The 21,980-nt window shown below is 37.4% G+C and overlaps 1 protein-coding gene across 2 annotated transcripts in view; it reads left to right on the top strand.

The window, feature by feature from the left end:
* The window catches only part of LOC139934323 (solute carrier family 12 member 4-like), a 44,213-nt gene extending 28,631 nt beyond the window's left edge, over positions 1-15,582 (top strand). For both annotated transcript variants that reach the window (XM_071928488.1, XM_071928487.1), the window contains 13 exons: positions 316-420; positions 1,664-1,752; positions 2,357-2,436; positions 3,504-3,592; positions 4,861-4,967; positions 7,173-7,292; positions 7,954-8,043; positions 9,036-9,127; positions 9,872-9,979; positions 11,620-11,876; positions 13,326-13,459; positions 14,360-14,483; positions 15,129-15,582. In XM_071928488.1, coding sequence (XP_071784589.1) covers positions 316-420; positions 1,664-1,752; positions 2,357-2,436; positions 3,504-3,592; positions 4,861-4,967; positions 7,173-7,292; positions 7,954-8,043; positions 9,036-9,127; positions 9,872-9,979; positions 11,620-11,876; positions 13,326-13,459; positions 14,360-14,451 — 1,363 coding nt within the window. In that variant the 3' untranslated portion in view covers positions 14,452-14,483; positions 15,129-15,582. The remainder of the gene's footprint in view (positions 1-315; positions 421-1,663; positions 1,753-2,356; positions 2,437-3,503; positions 3,593-4,860; positions 4,968-7,172; positions 7,293-7,953; positions 8,044-9,035; positions 9,128-9,871; positions 9,980-11,619; positions 11,877-13,325; positions 13,460-14,359; positions 14,484-15,128) is intronic.
* The last annotated feature ends 6,398 nt before the right edge of the window (positions 15,583-21,980 follow it).

Genomic DNA, 21,980 nt, shown 5'->3' with positions numbered 1-21,980 from the left:
TTGGACTTGACTATGTTGCAGCCGCATCCTTCGCAATTCAGCTTCTTAGCTGCTAGGAAAATCATGCACCCAAATTATTTTTACAAAAAAAATAGTTTCGACCCTAGGAGAGTCTTTCTCGAAGGCTAAATTATTTTTATTAAAAAGTTTTGTTTCACCCCTTACATTGGTGTGTAATAAACACTGTGTACTGAGTGATTTCAAAGTCCTACAGAGAAAAACAAATACACAGTTTACTCAGTGGGATTCGAACCCATGACCCCCAGCATTCTAGAGTAGATGTCTTCACCATTATTGTTGTGTTTCTGTGAACAGGGCTGAGAAGGAGTGGGGAGATGGGCTGCGAGGTTTGTCCCTCACTGCCGCTAGGTATAGTCTGATGAGGCTGGAGGAACGACCCCCACACACCAAGAATTGGAGGTAGGTCTTACGGTTGTCATCTATAAATCTTCCCTGATCAAGGGTCTTGGTACTTTTTGTTGGACACAAAACACAATGTCTACAGATTGACTTTAAACTTACTGGGTGTGAAGATAATGATAGCGGTAAGCTTCCCTTAAAATATTCCTTACTGAGGTGCTCTAGTTTTTGAGAAATGACTCACAAAAATAAGTTTCCTCTCGGTGAGACGAAAATTATTTTAGTATGTAAAACGATTTTTGTGGTATTGTTTTACTCATTTCTCAAAAACTACAGCACCTCAGTAAGTAATATTTTAAGGTACACTTTCTATTATCATTATCTTCAAACAGTGTAAGTTTAATGTTAATCTATGGACATTGTGTTTTGTGTCACAAAAAGTGGCCCAATCCCTAAACGTTTGTAAGATTGAAAATATGTTCACATACCTTGCATGGTATAAAAACGGTAGCAATGGAAAACTTTCCAAGGAATAATTTTGCTAGAAATGCTTTAGTTATTTAGAGATTAGTATAACAATTAGTTTTGATCTGGCGAGGTTTGGAAACATAAGGTACGAGTGGTGTTTTTTAAATATTTTTATTCTAACTGATGACTGATTGAGCTTAAACTTTCATGAGTATTTTATTTCCTATTTTGGGTCACGTAAAGTGCAGATACTGATGTATAACTGATGGGTATTTTCTGCATGCCTTACAAATAAAAATTATTTTTAAAAATGTACAAATAAACAGGTAGAATAACACATTTTCCCAAGACAAGATGACTAAAGACACTGGACACTGTTGGTAATTGTCTTAATGTCTTCTCACTTAGTGTATCTCAACATATGCATAAATTAACAAACCTGTGAAAATTTGAGCTCAATTGGTCGTCAAAGTTGCGAGATAATAATGAAAGACAAAACACCTTCGTCACATGAAGTTGTGTGCTTTCAGATGCTTGATTTCGAAACCTCAAATTATTAATCTTGAGGTCTCAAAATCAAATTCATGGAAAATTACTTCTTTCTCGAAAACTACACTACTTTAGAGGGAGCCATTTCTCACAATGTTGTATACTATCAACCTCTCCCCATTACTTGTTACCAAGTAAGGTTTTATGATAAATAATTATTTTGAGTATTTACCAAAAGTGTCCACTGCCTTTAAAACTAATATTGCATCATCCTCTTTGGACTTCTTAAATTTCATACTAAACAAATAGTTTCCATTGAAATTTCTTTCTCCGTGCTTTTTTCTAGACCTCAGATTCTGGTCCTATGCAAACTGAACGAGGATTTGACTCCTAAATACAGACGACTGCTCACCTTTGCAAGTCAACTCAAGGCGGGTAGGTCCCAAGGAGTGTACTTTGTTCTTGGTTTAAACTTCTAAAAGAAAAGCTCGCAAATTTGTGAGTGTTGTCCAAAGCTTTTCAACAAATCAGAATTCTCCGATCTACAGGTAACACAAATTGTGTATGCATATGAGTGATTGTCACAGAGGTGAAATCTGGATTTCATTGCATTTCTTGAGTGAAATGGGAAATTACTTTTTTTTGTGGGGGGAGGGGTGGCATTTTTTTTCTTTTTCTTTTTTCTCCTAGTTTGTTTTTCTTTATACTTTTTGCCTATTAAGCTTGGCAACAATAATGTACAAATATAATAATGTGAGATAAGCCTAGTTTCTGGATTAATGGGGTGCCCCAATTTTACCAGCGTAAATGCGTGACGCTCGCTAACTTGAAGCTACACGATCATTCTTACAGTGTTGCAGCTCTTTTTTTTAAGGGTGCACTCACAGGCCTATGATGTGACGCAGTGGTTGATTGGTTTTTCACTAAAAAAAGTCTTGGTGCATCTCATATAGCTGTTCATCATTACTGTGGGTTGCTCACAGTTCAAACATCTCGTTTCCGGTCTTTTTGATGTCATGTTTTGTTCATCTTACTTCAGGGCGGGGTTTGTCACTTGTTTCCTCTGTCATCGAGGCGGATTTCCTGACAAAGTTTGGCGAGGCTCAAGCTGCAGAACAGGTAAGGACACATTGCAAAAGGTTTTGGCTATTATCTGACGGCAAACAAACGTCCACAGGTTTCAGGCATGAGAATCTTCCTGTTTGAACAAGAATTCCTGTTTTTTTCCTTTTCAAATTTGTGGTCTTCGAGTTCAGTGTGAATTTGATATAAAATTTGGGGGTGTTTTGTTGGGGGTATACAGTATTGGTTCCAAGAAGTTCAAGTTGTTGTGTAGTCAGGAAAACCTAATCGCTATCTAAACTGCTATCACCTCATGGACATGCATTTTTAGCGTTCAATTTTTCAGATTTTTTTGGGTACGAAATAGATTTCCTGTTTTTCATCATGGCCCATTCTCATGCCTGAGGTTTACACTGTACATAGAACACACGGTTTAAAGATAATGATGGTAGAAAGCTACTCTTGTCATATATCTTGCTGAAGTGCTGTAGGTTTTTGAGAAATGAGTAAAACCATTTCAAAAAAATAACTTATATCTAAGTGAGACTAAAACTGTTGTAGCATGTACGATGGATTTCACGACTCTCCTCAAAATAGTCCTCTTTGATTTTCACTTTTGATATTTGATGACTAACAATAATTTATTTTATATAACTGACATACAGATCCTTGTCATTTGATTGGTGGAACTTACTTCACGTGACATTCACTGTTACTCCCATCCGCACCGGCGATCAAAAAGACCTATTCGCCCATGGGAAATAGCATTTCCCACTCAACAGTTAGGATCATCCTTGTTCCCAATGTTTTTGAGCAGTACAGTGCAGACACGCCTCTGTTAAAACAAAGGAGCACCCGATCTGTGCATTGTTGCCGCTATGCGGCCCTATATGATTTTTGGTTGTCAGTAATTTGTGTGATTTTTCATAATGTTATACTTTTAAAATACATCAAATGACAAGGATCTATATGTCAGTTATATAAAACAAATATTGAGTGGCTTTAATTCGTATACTATCAACAGCTCTTCGTTGCTCATCTCAAAGTAAGTTTTTGTGGTGGCAATCATATTTTCTAATGTTTTTCATGTAAATATATACTTGTTTTGTAATTTCTCTCTTCAGGAGCTTCGGAAAATGATGGCGGAAGAGAAAGTGAAAGGTTTCCCAACGGTCCTGATTTCTAAAGATATTTCTGAAGGTCTGCACGCATGGTATGTTGCATTTCTACTCGTGTCTCAACTTGTAATTGCTCCCAATAAAATGAGTCAAAGGTAGACTTTATATTTTTGTAAACGAGGTTGTTCATACCTCTGTTACAAACTGCCTAAGATTTTGTTTCAACAAGTACTTCATCAGATGCAAGTTTTTGTTGCTACTAAAGCTTTTTCAGTTTTTAAGTAAAAAGTGGTCTACATACATTTTGTAGGAAAATGTCTACAGATTTACACTTAACTTACACTGTTTGAAGATAATGCTAGTAGAAAGCTTTCCTGAAAATATTACTTGCTGAGGTGCTGTAGTTTTTGAGAAATGAGTAAAACAATGTCAGGAATTATTATTTATTATTATTATTAGGAAAATATTTTTTGTCTCAGTGGTCAAGAGACGAAAATTATTTTAGCATGTAAAAGCGTATTTTCATGACATTGTTTTACTAATTTCTCAAAAACTACAGCACCTCAGCAACTAATACTTAGGTACGCTTTCTCCTTTCATTATCTTGAAACGTTGTAAGTTTAATGTAAGTCTGTGGACACTGTGTTTTGTGTTATAAAAAGTACCCAAATCCTTTAACATAGTCATCTTCTATTCTTGTTATTCTGACTTTCAAAGGCCCCTACAACTTTCCTCTGTCGGGAAAATAAAGTTTTATCTATCTATTTAGAACAGCTGCTACACTGGACAATTTAAATTCCAGCCTCAAAACCCACCTTTTTCAAAATGCATTCTCTTCGTAATTTGTAATGTTTTGTAAAGCGCATCGAGGTTTGGTACAGTTATGTTTTGTACTATAAACGAATTCAATTCAAAATTATACTTACTTAAATCTCAGATTGGCTTAACGCCATCTTACATTGCAAATCGTTTTGTATCTTATGCCCCTTCTCACACTCTTTGTTCTTCTGTTAAGACCCTTTTACCTTCCTCATCACATGGCGATAAACTTTGGAACGCTTTACCTATAATACTAGGTGCTGTACATGTGTAGTTCTCTTCCATTGTTTAAAAACTTGCTGAAAACTCACTTAGCTTGTAACATGTTTTAGACTCAGATTATTCATTGTATAATTGTCATTGTATTCTATATTTCTCTTTTGCTGCTTATATGTTTTGTGTTTTATTATCGTCTCAGAAAGGGTCTTGTACACTAGATAGATGGCACTTCGTGTTATTATCATTATTATATACATGAAACACTATTCTATTATTATTTTTATTATTATTATTATTATCTATCTATCTATCGTACTTTCCACAGTGTGCAGATGGGTGGATTGGGAGGTCTAAAGCACAACACTGTGGTCGTAGGATGGCCTTATGGATGGCGCCAATCTACCGAAGATAAATCATGGAAAGTATTCCTCGGTGAGTTTTTTTTTAACGACCAATGGCATACGTTGATCAGGGGTCCAGTTTCATAGAGTGGCTCAAACTCTACCAGTCTCCTGTTTAACAGTTATCGTGGCGTGTCGTTGCCTAGCGGTTAAGAGCACCGGATTCAAGCTCTGGTGTTCGATCATCAGAGTGGGTTCGGATCCTGGTCGTGACACTTGCTACATAAAGTTGGGGAGGTAGTGCTTTATGCTCTTCCAGCCAGGCGTCTGATTGATGATACCCAAGCCTACATCTGTATGGACTGTAAAGGGGTAACCCTGTTTCAGCCCTTGGAGTAGGTGGCAATGGCCCCTGGACAAAACAGTTGATTGTAGCCCACGGCCTGAAGTGGCCTTCAGGCCTTGTGTGTCTGGCAAATTGCATAACAAAAAATATATAAAAAAAAAAACCTTTGGGAACCATAGCAGCCAGAAATGGCTTGTACCAAAATGCCCATTGCGGCTCCAAACAGCTGCAATATCTGACCTTCTTTCACTCAAACAAAAAGGTCAGGACAAAGGTCATAATTTGAATTGACATATTCCAATGTTTTCAATGTAAACTTAGTAGATATATTTCTGCAACAAAAGCGAAATTCTGTTTATGTTATTTCTTTTTCCAGACACGTTTGTAAGACATAATAGTGTCAAAAACTTAAAATAACATATTCCAATGTTTTCAATGTAAACTTAGTAGATATATTTCTGCAACAAAAGCGAAATTCTGTTTATGTTATTTCTTTTTCCAGACACGTTTGTAAGACATAATAGTGTCAAAAACTTAAAATAACAGCCATGTTGGGTCGTAATGATTATATAAATATGTGAAGCAGTTCTATGAAATTGATCCCTGGAGGCAACAGAACATGCTAGCACATACCTCCTCTCTTTTTTACATTTTGACATTTTGAGAAATACATAGATTATACGCCCTAATAAGATCTTTTTTGAAAGCTCTTATTCTCATCTTTTTGTTGAGTAAATAAAAACCCAGTTATGATTTGTGGTAGGAAGTGTCTGCACAGTGGTTTAAATCCCTATGTGACCCTGACAAGTTTCTGTACAATAATCGGTCAAAATACCTTTATAATCGGTCAAAATACCTTTGTAATATCTCAAGCATGTCTCAATGTCATCATTAGGTAGATAAAACGTGGTTGTCCATTAGAATAATCCACAATTTATCGATCCGTGTCGTGATTCACGAATAATTGTGACAATTTTTATGATGTGATTTTGAAGTCAACAGAGGGCGCTATATCTTCTGTGTGTAATGTTAATGTAAACGATGTTTTGGGTTAAAAACAGCAGTCTGAAAACTAAGTTTTTAGGAGGGAAGGCAATCTTGCAGGATTTCGGCGCTATTTTATTTTCAAAGCTAAGTAGTCACTCTACCATTTTATGGAAACAAATACCAAAAATATGTTGGCCGTTGGTGGCCGATTGGGAAAATATCCAACGTTTTGATTTTGGATTATTTTCCTTAATTTTGCGATGTAAACAATTGCTTTTTTGAAAATTCTCATTTTCAGAAGTAAAAACTCATTTTCGCTAATTTACCGTGAATTTCTAGCCACAACAAATGGTTACTTTACTAATCTATTACATATTTTTAGCATTTCGTCCAGGCCCTTAATGGCTTATTTTAAAGATGTGTGGCGGTATTTTTTTTTTATAAGTAGCATTTTTTGACATTTTAGTCGACGATTTCAAAGCATTTTTGCCATATCACCAAAACTTCAGTCCGTATTTAATTTTCTACAGTGCGAAAGGTCACTTATACAGGTAATTTAAAAACAATATTTGTTTTCTCAAACAATTTTTATATGCCTACCCAGGTATTTTTTTTAACATAAGGGTTTGTGATTTTTGCTGAATATAAACGTATGTCACAATATACGAACTACAATTCCTTAAAAAAACAGGGTAATAAATTTCAAAAAAATAAAAATTCTTCAACAAATTAGTTCTCCTTGTTTAAGTCACCAAAGATATGTAGTTATCTCAGAAAAAAAAATCGGACCTGATGTCTGGGTCTTAAACCACTGTGGTCTGGTTTTTCGCGTGGAGCGTCACAGAGATCTCATAGTGCTCATTGTGTAAAAGCTGCAAGTTTCCACCCATTTGCATTTACACGCTCCCATAATTAACTGCACACTAATTATTGCCTTTTTTTTAACTCTTTCCTTTTTCTCAGATACCGTCCGTGCCGTGTCGGCATCCCACAATGCATTGCTGGTACCAAAGAACGTGTATAACTTCCCTAGCAACAAGGACAAGTTTGAGGGCGGCACCATTGATGTCTGGTGGATTGTTCGTATCCTTTTCAAAACTGGGCCAAATTTCATAGAGTTGCTTAATGGCTGACTTTGCAATTACTGCGCGAGTTTCCATTTTACAGCTCTGCTAACCAAAAGCACACTCTCAGTGTTTACTGTATGAAACTGAATGATATAACAATGCAAATCCTCATCAGCTTGTCCTTGTGAAGACATGGCTGAAAGAGTTTATTAAACAACTGACAGATTAGAATACAAGAATTTTTGTCAAAATGTTACAACTGCCATAAGGCCGTTCCAAGTGTTTCTGTATTTCTTATTTTTTGAAAATTTAGATTCTTGATTTTTTATTATTGCAATATTTGTATATATATATATATATATATATTATTTTTTTTAAGACAAAGTGAAAAATCATGGTTGGTTGGTCAAACAAGTTTGGGGGAAACAGTTTTAGGCATTAGGAGCGTTTAAATGCAGTAGTTTTTCTGACAGACTGAGAAATACAGCAGCCCAAATGAAAATTTCTAGTTGATATTTACTCCGATATATTCTTTTGTTATGGGATTTAAAAAAAAACAATTTAGGGGCACTTCACGTACATACAGCAACTAATTTTTTATAAATATGTAAACAATTTTGATGACTTAAGATTGATGCATTCGAAAGCATAGTTTTCCTTAACAGCGCCCTCTACAGATGACGGTGGGATGTTGGTTCTTCTCCCCTTCCTTCTTCGACAGCACAAGGTCTGGAAGAACTGCAAAATGAGGATCTTCACCGTGGCACGTATCCTTTAAAAGACTTAAGACAAGACTAAGGGAATCATTGTAATCTTTATGGAAAGTAGAATCTACTGTCTGATTTTAATTTTCAACCAAACTCTTGTTTAAAGGCGACCCCTTTGGTAACTGTCAAAGACCAGTGTTCTCACTTGGTGTATCCCAACATATGCATAAAATAACAAGTCTGTGAAAATTTGGGCTCAATTGGTCGTCCAGTTGCGAGAGAATAATGGAAGAAAAAACACCCTTGTCGCATGAAGTTGTGTGCTTTCAGATGCATTGAACCTCAGCTGAGGTCTCAAATTAAATTCAAATATTTTAGTGAGAAATTACGTCTTTCTCAAAAACTACGTTACTTCAGAGGGAGCCAGTTCTCACAATGTTTTATCGACAGCTCTCCATTGCTCATTACCAAGTAAGTTTTTATGCTAGCAATTATTATATGCCATAGTTGAGATGAACTTACTAACTTGGTCTGACTTGGTCTGACTTGGTCTGACCCTATTGCTTGTGGACCCAGGTTTAAAGGATTTGGGTACTTTTTCAAAATGTCCACAGATTTACTATAAACTTACATGGTTTGCAGATAATGACAGTGGAAAGCTTCCCTTAAAATATTACTAACTAAGGTTCTGTAGTTTTTGAGAAATGAATAAAACAAGTCACAAAATAATTTAAATTATTTTTAGCATGTAAAAAACCCATTAACCAGTTATGGTATTTTACCATAAACATAGCATAACTGGTTAATATGTTTTTACATGGTAAAACTGAGACGAAAATTATTTGTTTTACTCATTTCTCAAAAACTACAGCACCTCAGGAAGTAAAATTTCAAGGGAAGCTTTCTCCTATCATAATCTTCAAACTGTGTAATTTTAATGTAAACCTGTGGACATTGTGTTTTGTGTTAGGAAAAAGCACATAGACCCTTTAAAACAAATCACTGGTAGATTTATACCTTGGACCCTTAACTCCGAACCTTGCCTCATACAGAACTTGAGGACAACAGTATGAAGATGATCAAAGATCTCAAGACGTTCCTCTATCATCTTAGGATTGAAGCTGAGGTAGAGGTGGTTGAGATGGTAGGTTATCCTTCAAAACGAACTTCATAATAAAGCTATAGTCAATGCGTGCCTTTGTCAAAGCTTCACCTGCTATCTGGAAAAAGCTTCCTGCAACACTACGTCAAACATCATCACTGGACATATTTTTAAGAAGAATCTGAAAAATCATTTGCTTTGCTAGCTTCTCTTGTGGAAGTGTCGTGGTTAAGAGCAACGAATTCAAACTCTGGTGTTTCTGATCTGCAAAGTGTGGGTTCGAATCCCCCGCCATGACACTTTTGTCCTTAAGCAAGACACTTAACCATTGCTTCGTCCTTTGGATGGGACATAAAGCCATTTGCCCCATGTGTTGTGTAACGCATGTAAAAGAACCAAGTGCACTTATCGAAAAGAGAAGGGGTTTGCCCCAGTGTTCCTGGCTGTGGCTGCTACATGTATATGCGCCGTAGCACCTTCTAAACCCTTATAAGGTGCTAAATAAATGGGTCTCAGAATTCATCAATGCAATAACCTATCTTTCTGAAAGTTTGTGTATACTCAGCGCCTTGAGTACGTTGTTCATTAGATATGTGCGCTATATAATACTTTGATATTATTATTATACAGTGCTAACACACATCGGTGTATGGGTAAACCCAAAATAACATTGATTCGCAGTTATGATCAGTCTTAGCTCTTTGTGAAATCAAGCTCAGATTCTTCTGGAAAATTAAATTATTTTTACAAACCTGAACACATTTTCTTTCTATATGTATTTCTCAGCCGGACGGTACGATTGCAGCATATACATTTGAAAGGACGATAATGATGGAGCAGAGATCACAGCTCCTTCGCCAGATGAAACTCAGCAGGAAGGAGAGCCGTATGGTGGTATGAAAAATAATAATATTATTATTGTTTTTTTATTTATTTATTTGTTTATTCGACCACAATTCAAACACAAACGAGGCAAATTGAAGAACAGAAACAAAAAGATAGGACTATAGGCCCGACTGAAGAAACATACAGAATAGTAAACAACACACATTTCTTGTTATTTTTCTTATTTACTTTTTTATGTTATCACAGCATGGTAAAAGAAAGATCACATTTTCATTTGTGCTGGTAGCTCCTTGAGTCGGGCTATGCCCTTTCTCAGGAATTATATACTTTCTCAGGTTACGCGAGCAAATACGTTAACGTGGCCGTCAGAAAATTGTGTTGTAAAAATCTCATGCAAAGTAGAAACAACACAGTTGATGTTGATGTTTACGCTCATGTGTTTGTTGCCCAACGTCATGCTTGAGCAAGAAATAAGCTCGAAGTGGTGACGCCACCTAGAAACAACACAGTTTGTTGACTTTTACGCTCATGTGTTTGTTGCCTAACGTCATGCTTGAGCATGAAATAAGCTCGAAGTGGTGACGACACCTAGAAACAACACAGTTTGTTGACTTTTACGCTCATGTGTTTGTTGCCTAACGTCATGCTTGAGCATGAAATAAGCTCGAAGTGGTGACGACACCTAGAAACAACACAGTTTGTTGACTTTTACGCTCATGTGTTTGTTGCCCAACGTCATGCTAAGCTTGAAGTGGTGACGACACCTTGAAACAACACAATTTGTTGACGTTAACGCTCATGTGTTTGTTGCCCAACGTCATGCTAAGCTCGAAGTGGTGACGACACCTAGAAACAACACAATTTGTTGACGTTAACGCTCATGTGTTTGTTGCCCAACGTCATGCTAAGCTCGAAGTGGTGACGACACCTAGAAACAACACAGTTTGTTGACTTTTACGCTCATGTGTTTGTTGCCCAACGTCATGCTAAGCTCGAAGTGGTGACGACACCTAGAAACAACACAGTTTGTTGACGTTTACGCTCATGTGTTTGTTGCCCAACGTCATGCTAAGCTTGAAGTGGTGACGACACCTAGAAACAACACAATTTGTTGACGTTTACGCTCATGTGTTTGTTGCCCAACGTCATGCTTGAGCATGAAATAAGCTCGAAGTGGTGACGCCACCTAGAAACAACACAATTTGTTGACTTTTACGCTCATGTGTTTGTTGCCCAACGCCATGCTTGAGCATGAAATAAGCCCGAAGTGGTGATGCCACCTAGAAACAACACAGTTTGTTGACGTTTACGCTCATGTGTTTGTTGCCCAACGTCATGCTAAGCTCGAAGTGGTGACGACACCTAGAAACAACACAATTTGTTGACGTTAACGCTCATGTGTTTGTTGCCCAACGTCATGCTAAGCTCGAAGTGGTGACGACACCTAGAAACAACACAATTTGTTGACGTTAACGCTCATGTGTTTGTTGCCCAACGTCATGCTAAGCTCGAAGTGGTGACGACACCTAGAAACAACACAATTTGTTGACGTTCACGCCCATGTGTATGTTGCCCAACGTGCAACTTAACCTCCCTACATGTATTATTCATTTGACCACAACAATAACAATACAAAACAAAACTTGTAAATGTGTACAATAAATGCTATATGTATGTTTTCAACCCAGGCACAATCGCTCGTTGACGAGGCTCACGTTCCGAAGGTGATTAAAAGAGACACGTCCAACGACAAGAAGGTGACCTTCTCAGAGGAAGATCCGACCTCTTCCCCCTTTGACAAGCCGGAGTTCTTAGAAGATGGAGAAGAAGATTTGATATATGAGGCACCAAGCAATGACACAGTGGAAGGAGAGACCGTTGAAGACAGTGCTGAGAAAAAGCCAGCAGATGCCTCCAATGTTAAGCCGCAGTTGAGGAGGGAGCCGTAAGTTTCTTAAAAAAGTGTTCTGTATCTTTTGTAGATCCTGTTTTTGGCCATGAATTGATTCACTACTCACTGTGAATGAAGATGTATGTCATATCATGGAGGAAGGAAGAGAAGGAGCTCGAACGAAGGGACTTCAAAAGTCGAACCCGTGGTACCGCGGTCGTTTAACGACACCTCATAATCACCCACATACCTTATACAGACAATGGGCGACCTGGCGTATGTGAGTTTGCGCGTGCGCACTTGGTTCTTGACTCAACCATGGTGTCGTATGTCGTATGGATATAATACAGAAAAAAAATTGTGTACACTTGTGCCCACCAAATCGAAAAACACAATTGAATATCAACCACCCTCATGTGCTAGTACCAAAATTTTGAACCACCGCTAGTGACCGGAAAGTCACAAAAAATGTAAAAATATGCCATGATGTTTCAGTGAAATACCACAAACGGTAAATGAAAATTGGTATATTCACAATTCTTGTCTCCAATGATTCAACTTTACACGAAGGCAACGGTGCAGCACAGCGGTACCCCGTGTTCTGTACAAAGAGATCTAATCCTGCTCGTTAATCGGCCGTCCTGCTGGAGGTCTCCTATCTTTTTCCACTGGTTAGACGGGGGCATTGTCAGGGTATTCTTTTGTTACTCTGCGGTTTTGCGGGTCGTTCGAGCTCCTTCTCTTCCTTCCTCCATGGTCATATTTACCTGTAGAAGTTTCAGCTTCATCAGTCAGTTTTTGAGAAAAAAAGTGAAAATCACAGAGTAATGTTTTCATGAGACAAAAATTGTTTTTGTGAAATTATTTTACTAATTTCTCAAAAAACTACAGCACCTAACCAAGTAATATTTTTATGGAAGCTTTTTACCATCATTATTGTAAAACTGTTTAAAGGCAGTGGACACTATTGGTAATTGTCAAAGACTAGCCTTCACAGTTGGTGTATCTCAACATATGCATAAAATACCTAACCTGTGAAAATATGAGCTCAATCGGTCATCGAAGTTGCGAGATAATAATGAAAGAAAAAAACACCCTTGTCACACAAAGTTGTGTACGTTTAGATGGTTGATTTCGAGACCTCAAGTTCTAAATATGAGATCTCGAAATCAAATTCGTGGAAAATTACTTCTTTCTCAAAAACTATGACACTTCAGAGGGAGCCGTTTCTCACAATGTTTTATACCATCAACCTCTCCCCATTACTCGTCACCAAGAAAGGTTTTATGCTAATAATTATTTTGAGTAACTACCAATAGTATCCACTGCCTTCAAGTGTAATGTAAATCTGTGAAAATTTGTGTTCTGTGTCGTACTAGTTTAAAATTTCCCAAACCCTTAAAAAATATATGGAGTTCAAGTATTTATCACAGGGCACTGCTAGGGGTTAAAAGATCGGGTCCATAAGAATGTCATCTTATCTTCCTGAATCTTTTCTTGTAGATCTGTTAGTAATGTTGAGCGAATGCACAATGCTGTGAGGTTGAATGAGGTCATCGTGGATCGCTCCCACAAGGCTAACCTAGTCATCCTTAACCTTCCCGGACCACCAAGGAAGAAATACCGAGAGCAATACTGTATCCTTGAAACGTTTATTAAGATTCTGGTCATGACAGTATGACAATCATAATTGCTTCTTATATAGCGCTCAGGTCTGTCACTCACTGATGCTCCTTGATGCGCTTCAACATTATGACTCCCGGTCACTGGGCCATTTAATTTCAATCCTTAAATCATCTCAGCTTCCTTGAGAGCTACAGCCTGTGCTGCCAAAACATGTAGCGCACTAAGCTAAATCAATCACAAGAACCATCTCTGCCCTCGCAAGTACCCATTTATACCCCAGGCTGAAGAGAAGCACAATTATTGTATAGTGTCTTGCTCAAGGACAAAAGTGTCATCACCGACTTAGCCTCCAGGCTTTGAATGTGATGCTCTAAACCACTCAGCCATGATACCCTATGAGGTGTGTTGCTCAAAGCTGCTTTGTTTCTTGCAGCTCATTTGAACCTCACTCACTTCTTACTTCAAGACATTTTTTTCTCAATATCATTATTATTGGTCATTTTTACTCTTTGCTTGTATTGTTCAACTATAAATTTGTCCAAATGATCCTGTCGTTTTTAACTGTGAGTAAGAAAATAAATAGTTCAACCTTTCAGGTTAGTGTAGTGGTATCTTTACCTGCCTTCCACCTCTAAGACCCAGGTTCAAATCCCACCAAGGGCACTATGGGGATTGGGTTGTCAGTCTCTATCTGACTTCGTGAGTTTTCCCTGGAAAAATTCCCTTGGATTTTTCTCTCACATCTAAAACTGAAACTTCCTTCCTTGTCTTCTCTCCATTTGGTTTCTTGACTAGTATAGTGAATACATTTGCTTTTCTGAGAGTCCTTGGCTTCACAACCAGAATTAATAAATGAAATTAAATAGTTATCAGTTTAAGGTTTGATGGTTCCTTGACTGAGCTTATTACAGATATGGAATATCTTGAGGTGTTGACTGAGGGTCTGGAGAGAGTCTTGATGGTACGAGGAGGTGGAAGAGAAGTCATCACCATCTACTCTTAAGACATGTATCAATTCAAAGATCCACCCATGAAGTAAGTTGTTATACACGGTGTGTTTTCTTAACAATAAGGGGGCGTACCAAAGCGGTCTTATGTTGGTGGTCTCGTTTGTTTGTCAATATAATAGAAATAATAAACAAAGCTTATAAAGCGCTTACATCCATGACTGGACCACACATTAAAATAACTTTAAAAAGAGGCAAAAATAACCAAAGAGCATAACAGATTTCTAAAAATATAGATCACAAAATGAACCAGCCAATAATTAAAACCACACATCACGAAACTTATGAAAAAGCACCACTTTGTTCGGGGTAGCCAGTCAGAAGCCGCTCAACATGTTAATTCCTTATATCCAGGAATCACTTCAAAGTTTTAAGGTACAACCTGGGCCAAGTTTCATAAAGCCTGCTAAGCACAGACAAATCTTGCTTAACAGAAACTGGATACCAGCCAAAGGTCCAGTCCAGTGCCTTTAACCAGACATTTTGCTATATTAAAAAATAAATACACTCGATAGGGAACCAGTTACAAGCAATGCTCATTACATAACATAATCAGCTGGAATCCTGTTTAACACACAAAATATTTGTCTGCGCTAAGCAGTTTTAGTTTTGCTCAGCAGTCTCATGAAATTGTTTTTTGATATTTTATGTAATTTTGTGTTGTTTATTTCAGAAGTTGCTACTGAAATGAATAGGAACATCACTACAGATCCTTTACCCACAGTTTCAAAGCCTCCCATGAGTGACCTTCAGCTGCGGAAAACCTCTAAGGCCCAAGTTTTGTTTTGTTTTGTTTTGATTCTCAGTTAACCTATGGTGCCTTTTCAGTTTCATCATCGTATCTGTTTCTTTGTTAGTTCAACTCATAGTGTATCCATGTAAATAGTTTTGGGCTTATCAGTAAAATAATGCAGAACAGCACACCTTGTATTATCTTCAAGCAAACTTGAATACTCCCATCTGATTGGCCGATTCAAAGCAACAAGAGTGTGATATAAACCTATAATGAACGGACCATATCAAACCATGTTCTAGAATGCACTCGTTAACTAATGATAAGAATAGTAACCAAGACCCCCCCCCTTTCTCGCTCAGAATTCTTCCCCCCCCCCGCCCCACCCCCATGAGAGTGATAGTTTTAAACATTACATAGCCCCCCCCCCCCCCACTTTCCTGCCCGCATTTTCTGTCGTTCCCCCTGCTTGCCCTCCCCCAAAAAATACGCCCCTGACACTGTGTAAGATGTGCAGCTACCTCAATACCGCATCAGTATCAGAGATGGTTGCAAAGATATTTTTTTATGGTGTCAGTTTTGTTAAAATCAATATTGTACAAAGTTGTCGTAAATTCGTTGTGTCTGTATGGCGGAAATCATGAAAAATACAACACGAAGAATGCTGTTTTTGTAGTTATATGTGTGCCTCTACTTGAAGCACTCTGCATACGCTGCCATTCACATCTCGCATGAAAATGCTCAATGCAAACATGTTGATCTTGGCGCATAGGCCTACTTGTTAAGATACAATACTTTGACATTTTCAAGGTCGTGGCTGTTAAATGTAAGTGCTATTTTAGGAGACAATTTTTTTGCATTTTCATGACACAATGTACCTTGTTTTATTTATGGTCTTTTTTTTCGACAATGGTTATGTTAAAGGTGCTGTTAGTAAGTTCGCTTGAAAAGTAGCTATTTTAAAGATTTAAAAAAGTAGATAAATAATTAAATAAAATCAGCATTTTTTAATGAATTTTAAGTGCAAATGTATATTTTTAAGTAGTTGTTAGTATGTAAATAGGGTTTGTTTGTGTTGAAAAAGATCTGTACAAAATGTTTGCTAATTAATTTGAATGAGTTGAGTATTTTAAGGACACAAATTAAGGTCTCTGTCTGCATATATTAATGGTGCTATGCTTGTTAAACACTCCTTAATATTACCCAAAGGCATGTTTTCTCATTAGCCCCAAAAAAGGATCATTTTTGTAGTTCATAAAGTTGATGTTATGCATTAATGTTATAATGATAGTAAAACCATTTTTGTATAGTGAACATATCTACGAGTTCCTTGCGCCGTTACAAATTCAACAGACAGTGTCTTGACTCGGGTTTTGATTGTTCTGATGTCTTTGCCTGTATGACAACATGGTATTTGTTTCATAAATGCACAGCATTTAAAGGAACACGTTGCCTTGGATCGGTCGAGTTGGTCTTTGAAAAGCATTTTGTAACCGTTTGTTATAAAATGCATGTGGTTAGAAAGATGTTGTAAAAGTAGAACACAATGATCTACACAAATATGCCTCGAAATTGCGTGGTTTTCTTTTAACCTCATCCACAAACACGGTCGGCCATGTATGGGAGTCAAAATTTTGACTCCCATAAATGGCCGACCGTGATAGTTTGCAACGTAAAAGGAAAATTGTGCAAGTTTTAGTGACACTTGTGTGGATCATTATATCCTACTTTTAAAACATCTTTCTAACCATATGCATTTCATAACAAACGGTTTCAAACGCTTTAATAGACCAACTCGTCCGATCCAAGGCAACGTGTTCCTTTAATTGGACATGGGGCTTAGTTTTAATAATAGGGTGTTGAATGAGGTCCATGTGTAGAAGGCAGATTTTCAGGTTTGTTTGGTGACTGCTGTATATATTCGGACAACCCTATATTCCGAAATCCTGCATGTTAGGGTTAGTGGTATGGTTAGGAATAGGAAAACTTGGGGTGTCGGAACATAGGGATGTTGGACCTTGTGCAACCGTCTGCACTCATTTTTTTATTTACAGCCAGTCTTAGATATGATTTGCTGTGAGAATGCTAATGAGGTTTCTATACCAAAGTTTTTAAGCTATGAAAATATATATGTAGAAGAAAAACAAATACTGTCTGAAATGCTAACGAGCACAACTTATTTTGTAAAGATCAGGCTGTTCAAAATACTAAAGTAAGATAGATTTGATAGATTTCAACAGATAGATGTCGGAGGACTTCATCATAACAAAGAAAAACCTGAGTAATAAACAAACTGCTGTGACTTCTGGCTGATCAACAACAACCTAAACATTTTTCAGTGATTTTGAACTCAATGTGTTCTGTTAGTGGTGACTCTGCACGTTAATTTCTATTAAACATCTAATTAATTTCTACAATGTTTATCAACTAATTCAGATGTTTTTATTTTGTTATTTAAAAATCGAAAACTGATAACTGATAACTGTGTAATATTTAACTTCTAGTGTAGTAATTTGCAAATGTATTTGAATGTGTATATTTTATACTGTCCTTGATCTCTGTGTGTTTATTTGTTATGTAACTCTATTTATTATCTGTAATTGTAATGTAATCGTTCTAGACCAGCATAGCGGAGCGGCCATCTTGTTTCTCTCATATTTCAGTTAATAGACCTTTGTTTTGCAATGTCACAGCCCAAAGCTTCTGCCAACTAATGCAAAGCCATAAATGCAGCGCAAAAACAGAAAGGTATATTAGTGTTAATGATGCAATGAGAATCGGTATGACAAAGATGGCACCTTCAGGATGAAATGGGGTTTTTAACAGCTTTGGCTAAGGCTATGGCATGAGAAGGCCTATCAGTGTTTTGCTGCAGCCAACAGCCAGAGCCACGTCACTTGATTCGGGCACATTTGGTTTTTCCTTTCTTTTCTTTTTATAATCAGTGCATTATGCATGTGAGAAATCTGTGTGCTTTATACTGTGTAGATTGACTGATCAGTTACTTAGTTTTTTTACTTATTTTATTTGACTTTTCTGAAATGGACAGTTGAAAGCGGATTTATTTCTAGTTATTGTGATTGGAATTTATTCAAGTTGTTTGGTTTTACTGTGTGTGAAAAGAGGTTGGCAAGATTATCTTTCTGTTGATCAGTCTTAGTATAAACTATTTCTTCATAACCATCTCACCTAATATATTTTTTATGATTGAAACATTCATTATTTTTTATTATATACTTTCTTTCTTGATTATGCTATGCAAGTAAACATAAAATCACTTTTTGTTCTTTTTTTATTTGAAAGATCTTTTGGGGTGTATACTGCAAAGTAACACACTTTTTAATAACTTTGTTTTTCTTTTTCGCTGGCAGTAGCTCTGAAATAATTTGTTTAACTTATTTTGGCAGAAGGTAGCTACTACGATTTACAGTTTGGCTTTGAAATCGGTTTCACTTTTACTTCTAGTTTTTACAAAATGAGGTTTGCAAAGTGGTGGAATTTGATATTCCTTGCTCTATGATTCGATCAAGTTATCACTATATGGAAAGGTTTGCGGTAACACCATGTAATGACTATCTCTAATGAGTTGGGGTGGTTCTGAAAAGAACCGTTGGTTTCAATTTACGTTTCGATCAGTATGCTCTGATTGACTTATGGAGAAAGTTCCAGAATATGATCAGATCATACTGATCGAAACGTTTCTCCAGAAGACAATCAAAGCAACCTGATCGAAACGTCGAGTTGAAACAAACGGTTCTTTTAAGAACCACCCCAACTCATTGGAGATATAGTCATTACATGGTGTTACCGCAAACCTTTCCATATCGAAATGCAAAGTTTCAAATCCTACGTAAGCTATCACAAGTTGAAAAAGGCAAACTATTGGTACACTGTAAACAATTTCTCTGTACATTTACAGTAGATTGAAATGTCAATTTTTGGGTATAACAACCATTTGAAAAAAACTATACTCCCATGGAATTAGTATGTGTTTCATCTGTTGGCTTTTTAAACATACCAGAATGTAAAATTATTTGCCAAGTTCATTCTAAAAGTTTCAATTTTAGGTCACAATTGTTGATGTCTCGATTTGATCACCAACAAAATTGAATTAAAAATGATATTCCGGTTTGTTAGCCACAATTCTTCATCTAACAACATTAATAATGCACTGAAGTAGTCATGTGATATAATTTTATTGGGGAACTACCAATCACAACTCACCAGAGTCGTCATGTGGCTCAGAAACTTTCCCAGGTATAAAGTTAAGTTAGAACTGTTGCATGGCTGAACAATACAATGGCTGAGTAAATACACAAAAATATGACTGGATAGAAGGGAAATGTAATTTTTATACAATTTTGTTGTTGTATCGTTCTGGTTGTTACTGTTCAAATCCTACTTTAAAAGTATATTGTTTGTAAAAGATCTTTAAATCAATATGCAATTAAATGGACAATGCTGATTTTGTAACTTGAAGTATCTTTCGGTTTTTTAGGCCCTATTGTAAAAATGTTGTATTGCTTTGCTTGCTTTAAAGACACTGGACACTATTGGGTGTTGTCAAAGACCAGTCTTCTGACTTGGTGTATCTCAACATTATGCATAAAATAACAAACCTATGAAAAATGGAGCTCATTTGGTCGCGAGATAATAATGAAAGAAAAAACACCAATGCAATTTCACCGGAAGTTATGTGCTTTTAGATGGTTGATTTCGAGACCTCAAATTCTAAATCCGAGGTCTCGAAATCAAATTCGTGGAAAATTACTTCTTTCTCGAGAATTGTGTCACTTCAGATGGAGCAGTTTCTCACAATGTGTTATACTACCAACCTCTCCCCATTACTCGTTACCAAGTGAGGTTTTATGCTAATAATTATTTTAAGTATTTACCAATAGTGTCCACTGCCTCCAATTTGTTGAGAGTCCAGGATGACAAAAACCTATCGTTGGAATTTAGCATTCCTTCTATTTTGATTGTGAGATTCCATGCATTCTTGACCGATATGGACCATTGCCGAGTTGAGTATGTATTAATATGTAAACTAGCCGGATAAGGCACCTCTTTGAAAATGCTGTTCGACAGCCTACAATAAGTAAGCCTTCTCCGAACTGGCAGGTAAAGTTATGGCTATTGGCTACGACTGTTTCTAAGGATGTTGCTAAATACCTTATATGATTTCAACGCGAAAGCCGTAGCAGTACTAGCCACACATTTAGTTGCGATAACGTAACCCTCCTATTCGCCGTCGGCAGGAGGGTTACGTTATAGCAACTGCCACAAATCCAGACACGACTATTATTACAAAAACGGCATAAGACTGCTTGTTGACCACCTGAGCGAAGCATGATAGACGGTTACAAATCATTTCCGGTCAATTTTATCGAATTGTTTAGATTAAAGAATATCTCAATGAGCTTTTGCTTAAAATAAAATTGGGGAAACCTGACGTACAGGTGAGGAGTCGCCCTACTAAAAAAGGAGGGGAGTTCTGTGTACATGTATAGTCCTACTCCGCTAACACCTACTGCCTTTGGTTCACACCCACCTACATGCCCGGGGCTTTCACACCCTACCCCGGCCGGAGGGACACCTGTTGTGCGCTGAGCATGCTCGGTCGGGAGCGAAGCTGGAGATGTCTATGGAATGTGTGGTATGGGTTTTCTGAAGATGTGGAGTCATGTAGGGCAAGATATTGAGGACATCAAATGGTAAGCGAAGACCTATACCTGGCCCTTTCATTTTGTACACTACAAAAAAAGGCGGGGGGGGGGGCAAACCTAGTCTTTAGTCAAGGCGCACGCGGCAGCCAAGATTTTAAGCACGACCCAGATATCAAACACGAAAAAAGACCAGCGCGAGCGGAAAAGCCGCGGCTTCGCCGCTCGCACTGGTCTTTTTTTCCGTGCGTGACTCTGGTGCAGCCGCCGCCACCGCGTGCGCCTTCATTAAAGGCATAGGGAAAACTCCTTTTTTTACGACCGAAGATGTCCTAAACAATTTTAAGGAGATATAGTCTGTATACTAAGGTCCAGCAAGTGGGTCTATAGAGAAGATCGATAAAGTTAACCCGGTTTCTCTAAGTTCCTATGCAATTTCCCCACCCCCTCCATTCCAACTGACGTTTCATGTGGCTTTTGCAGGATTATATTTGGTCGACGCTAATGATGCTGTGTAATGTAGCAACTGGTTTATGTCGTGGACTTATATTCAAGGGGTTGAAGTAATTCATTGACTTGTTTTTAAAGTGTCGCATTGCGTAAATGCATGCTGTTTTCCAGGCCACATGGGAAAATCGTTAATACTGCACAAATGAATATTTGTTTTTGTTTTTTGGAATGTGCATTCTTCTAACACATTGCCTTGGATCGGACGAGTTGGTCTATAAAAACGTTTTTAACCGTTTGTTATACAAAGCATCTGGTTGGAAAGATGTTTTAAAAGTAGAATACAATGATCAACACCAGTTTGCCTTGAAATTGCGTGGTTTTCCTTTTTACTGTGCGAACTAACACGGTCGGCCATTTATGGGAGTCAAAACTTTGACTCCCATAATGGCCGACCTGTGTTAGTCGACGAGGTAAAAGGAAAACCGTACAATTTCGAGGCATGTTTGTGTGGATCATTGTATTCTACTTTTACAGCATCTTTCTACGTATATACATTTTATAACAAATGCTTTTCAAAGACCAACTCGACCGATCCAAGGCAACGTGTTTCTTTAAAAGTCAAGTTGGAATACATAACTTTAACAAACCATGTTAACTTCATGCTACTAACTACTCAAAC

The sequence above is a fragment of the Asterias amurensis genome, chromosome 3 (assembly GCF_032118995.1).
Source record: "Asterias amurensis chromosome 3, ASM3211899v1".
NCBI lineage: Eukaryota > Metazoa > Echinodermata > Asteroidea > Forcipulatida > Asteriidae > Asterias > Asterias amurensis.
This window is presented reverse-complemented; position numbering and strand designations above follow the sequence as displayed.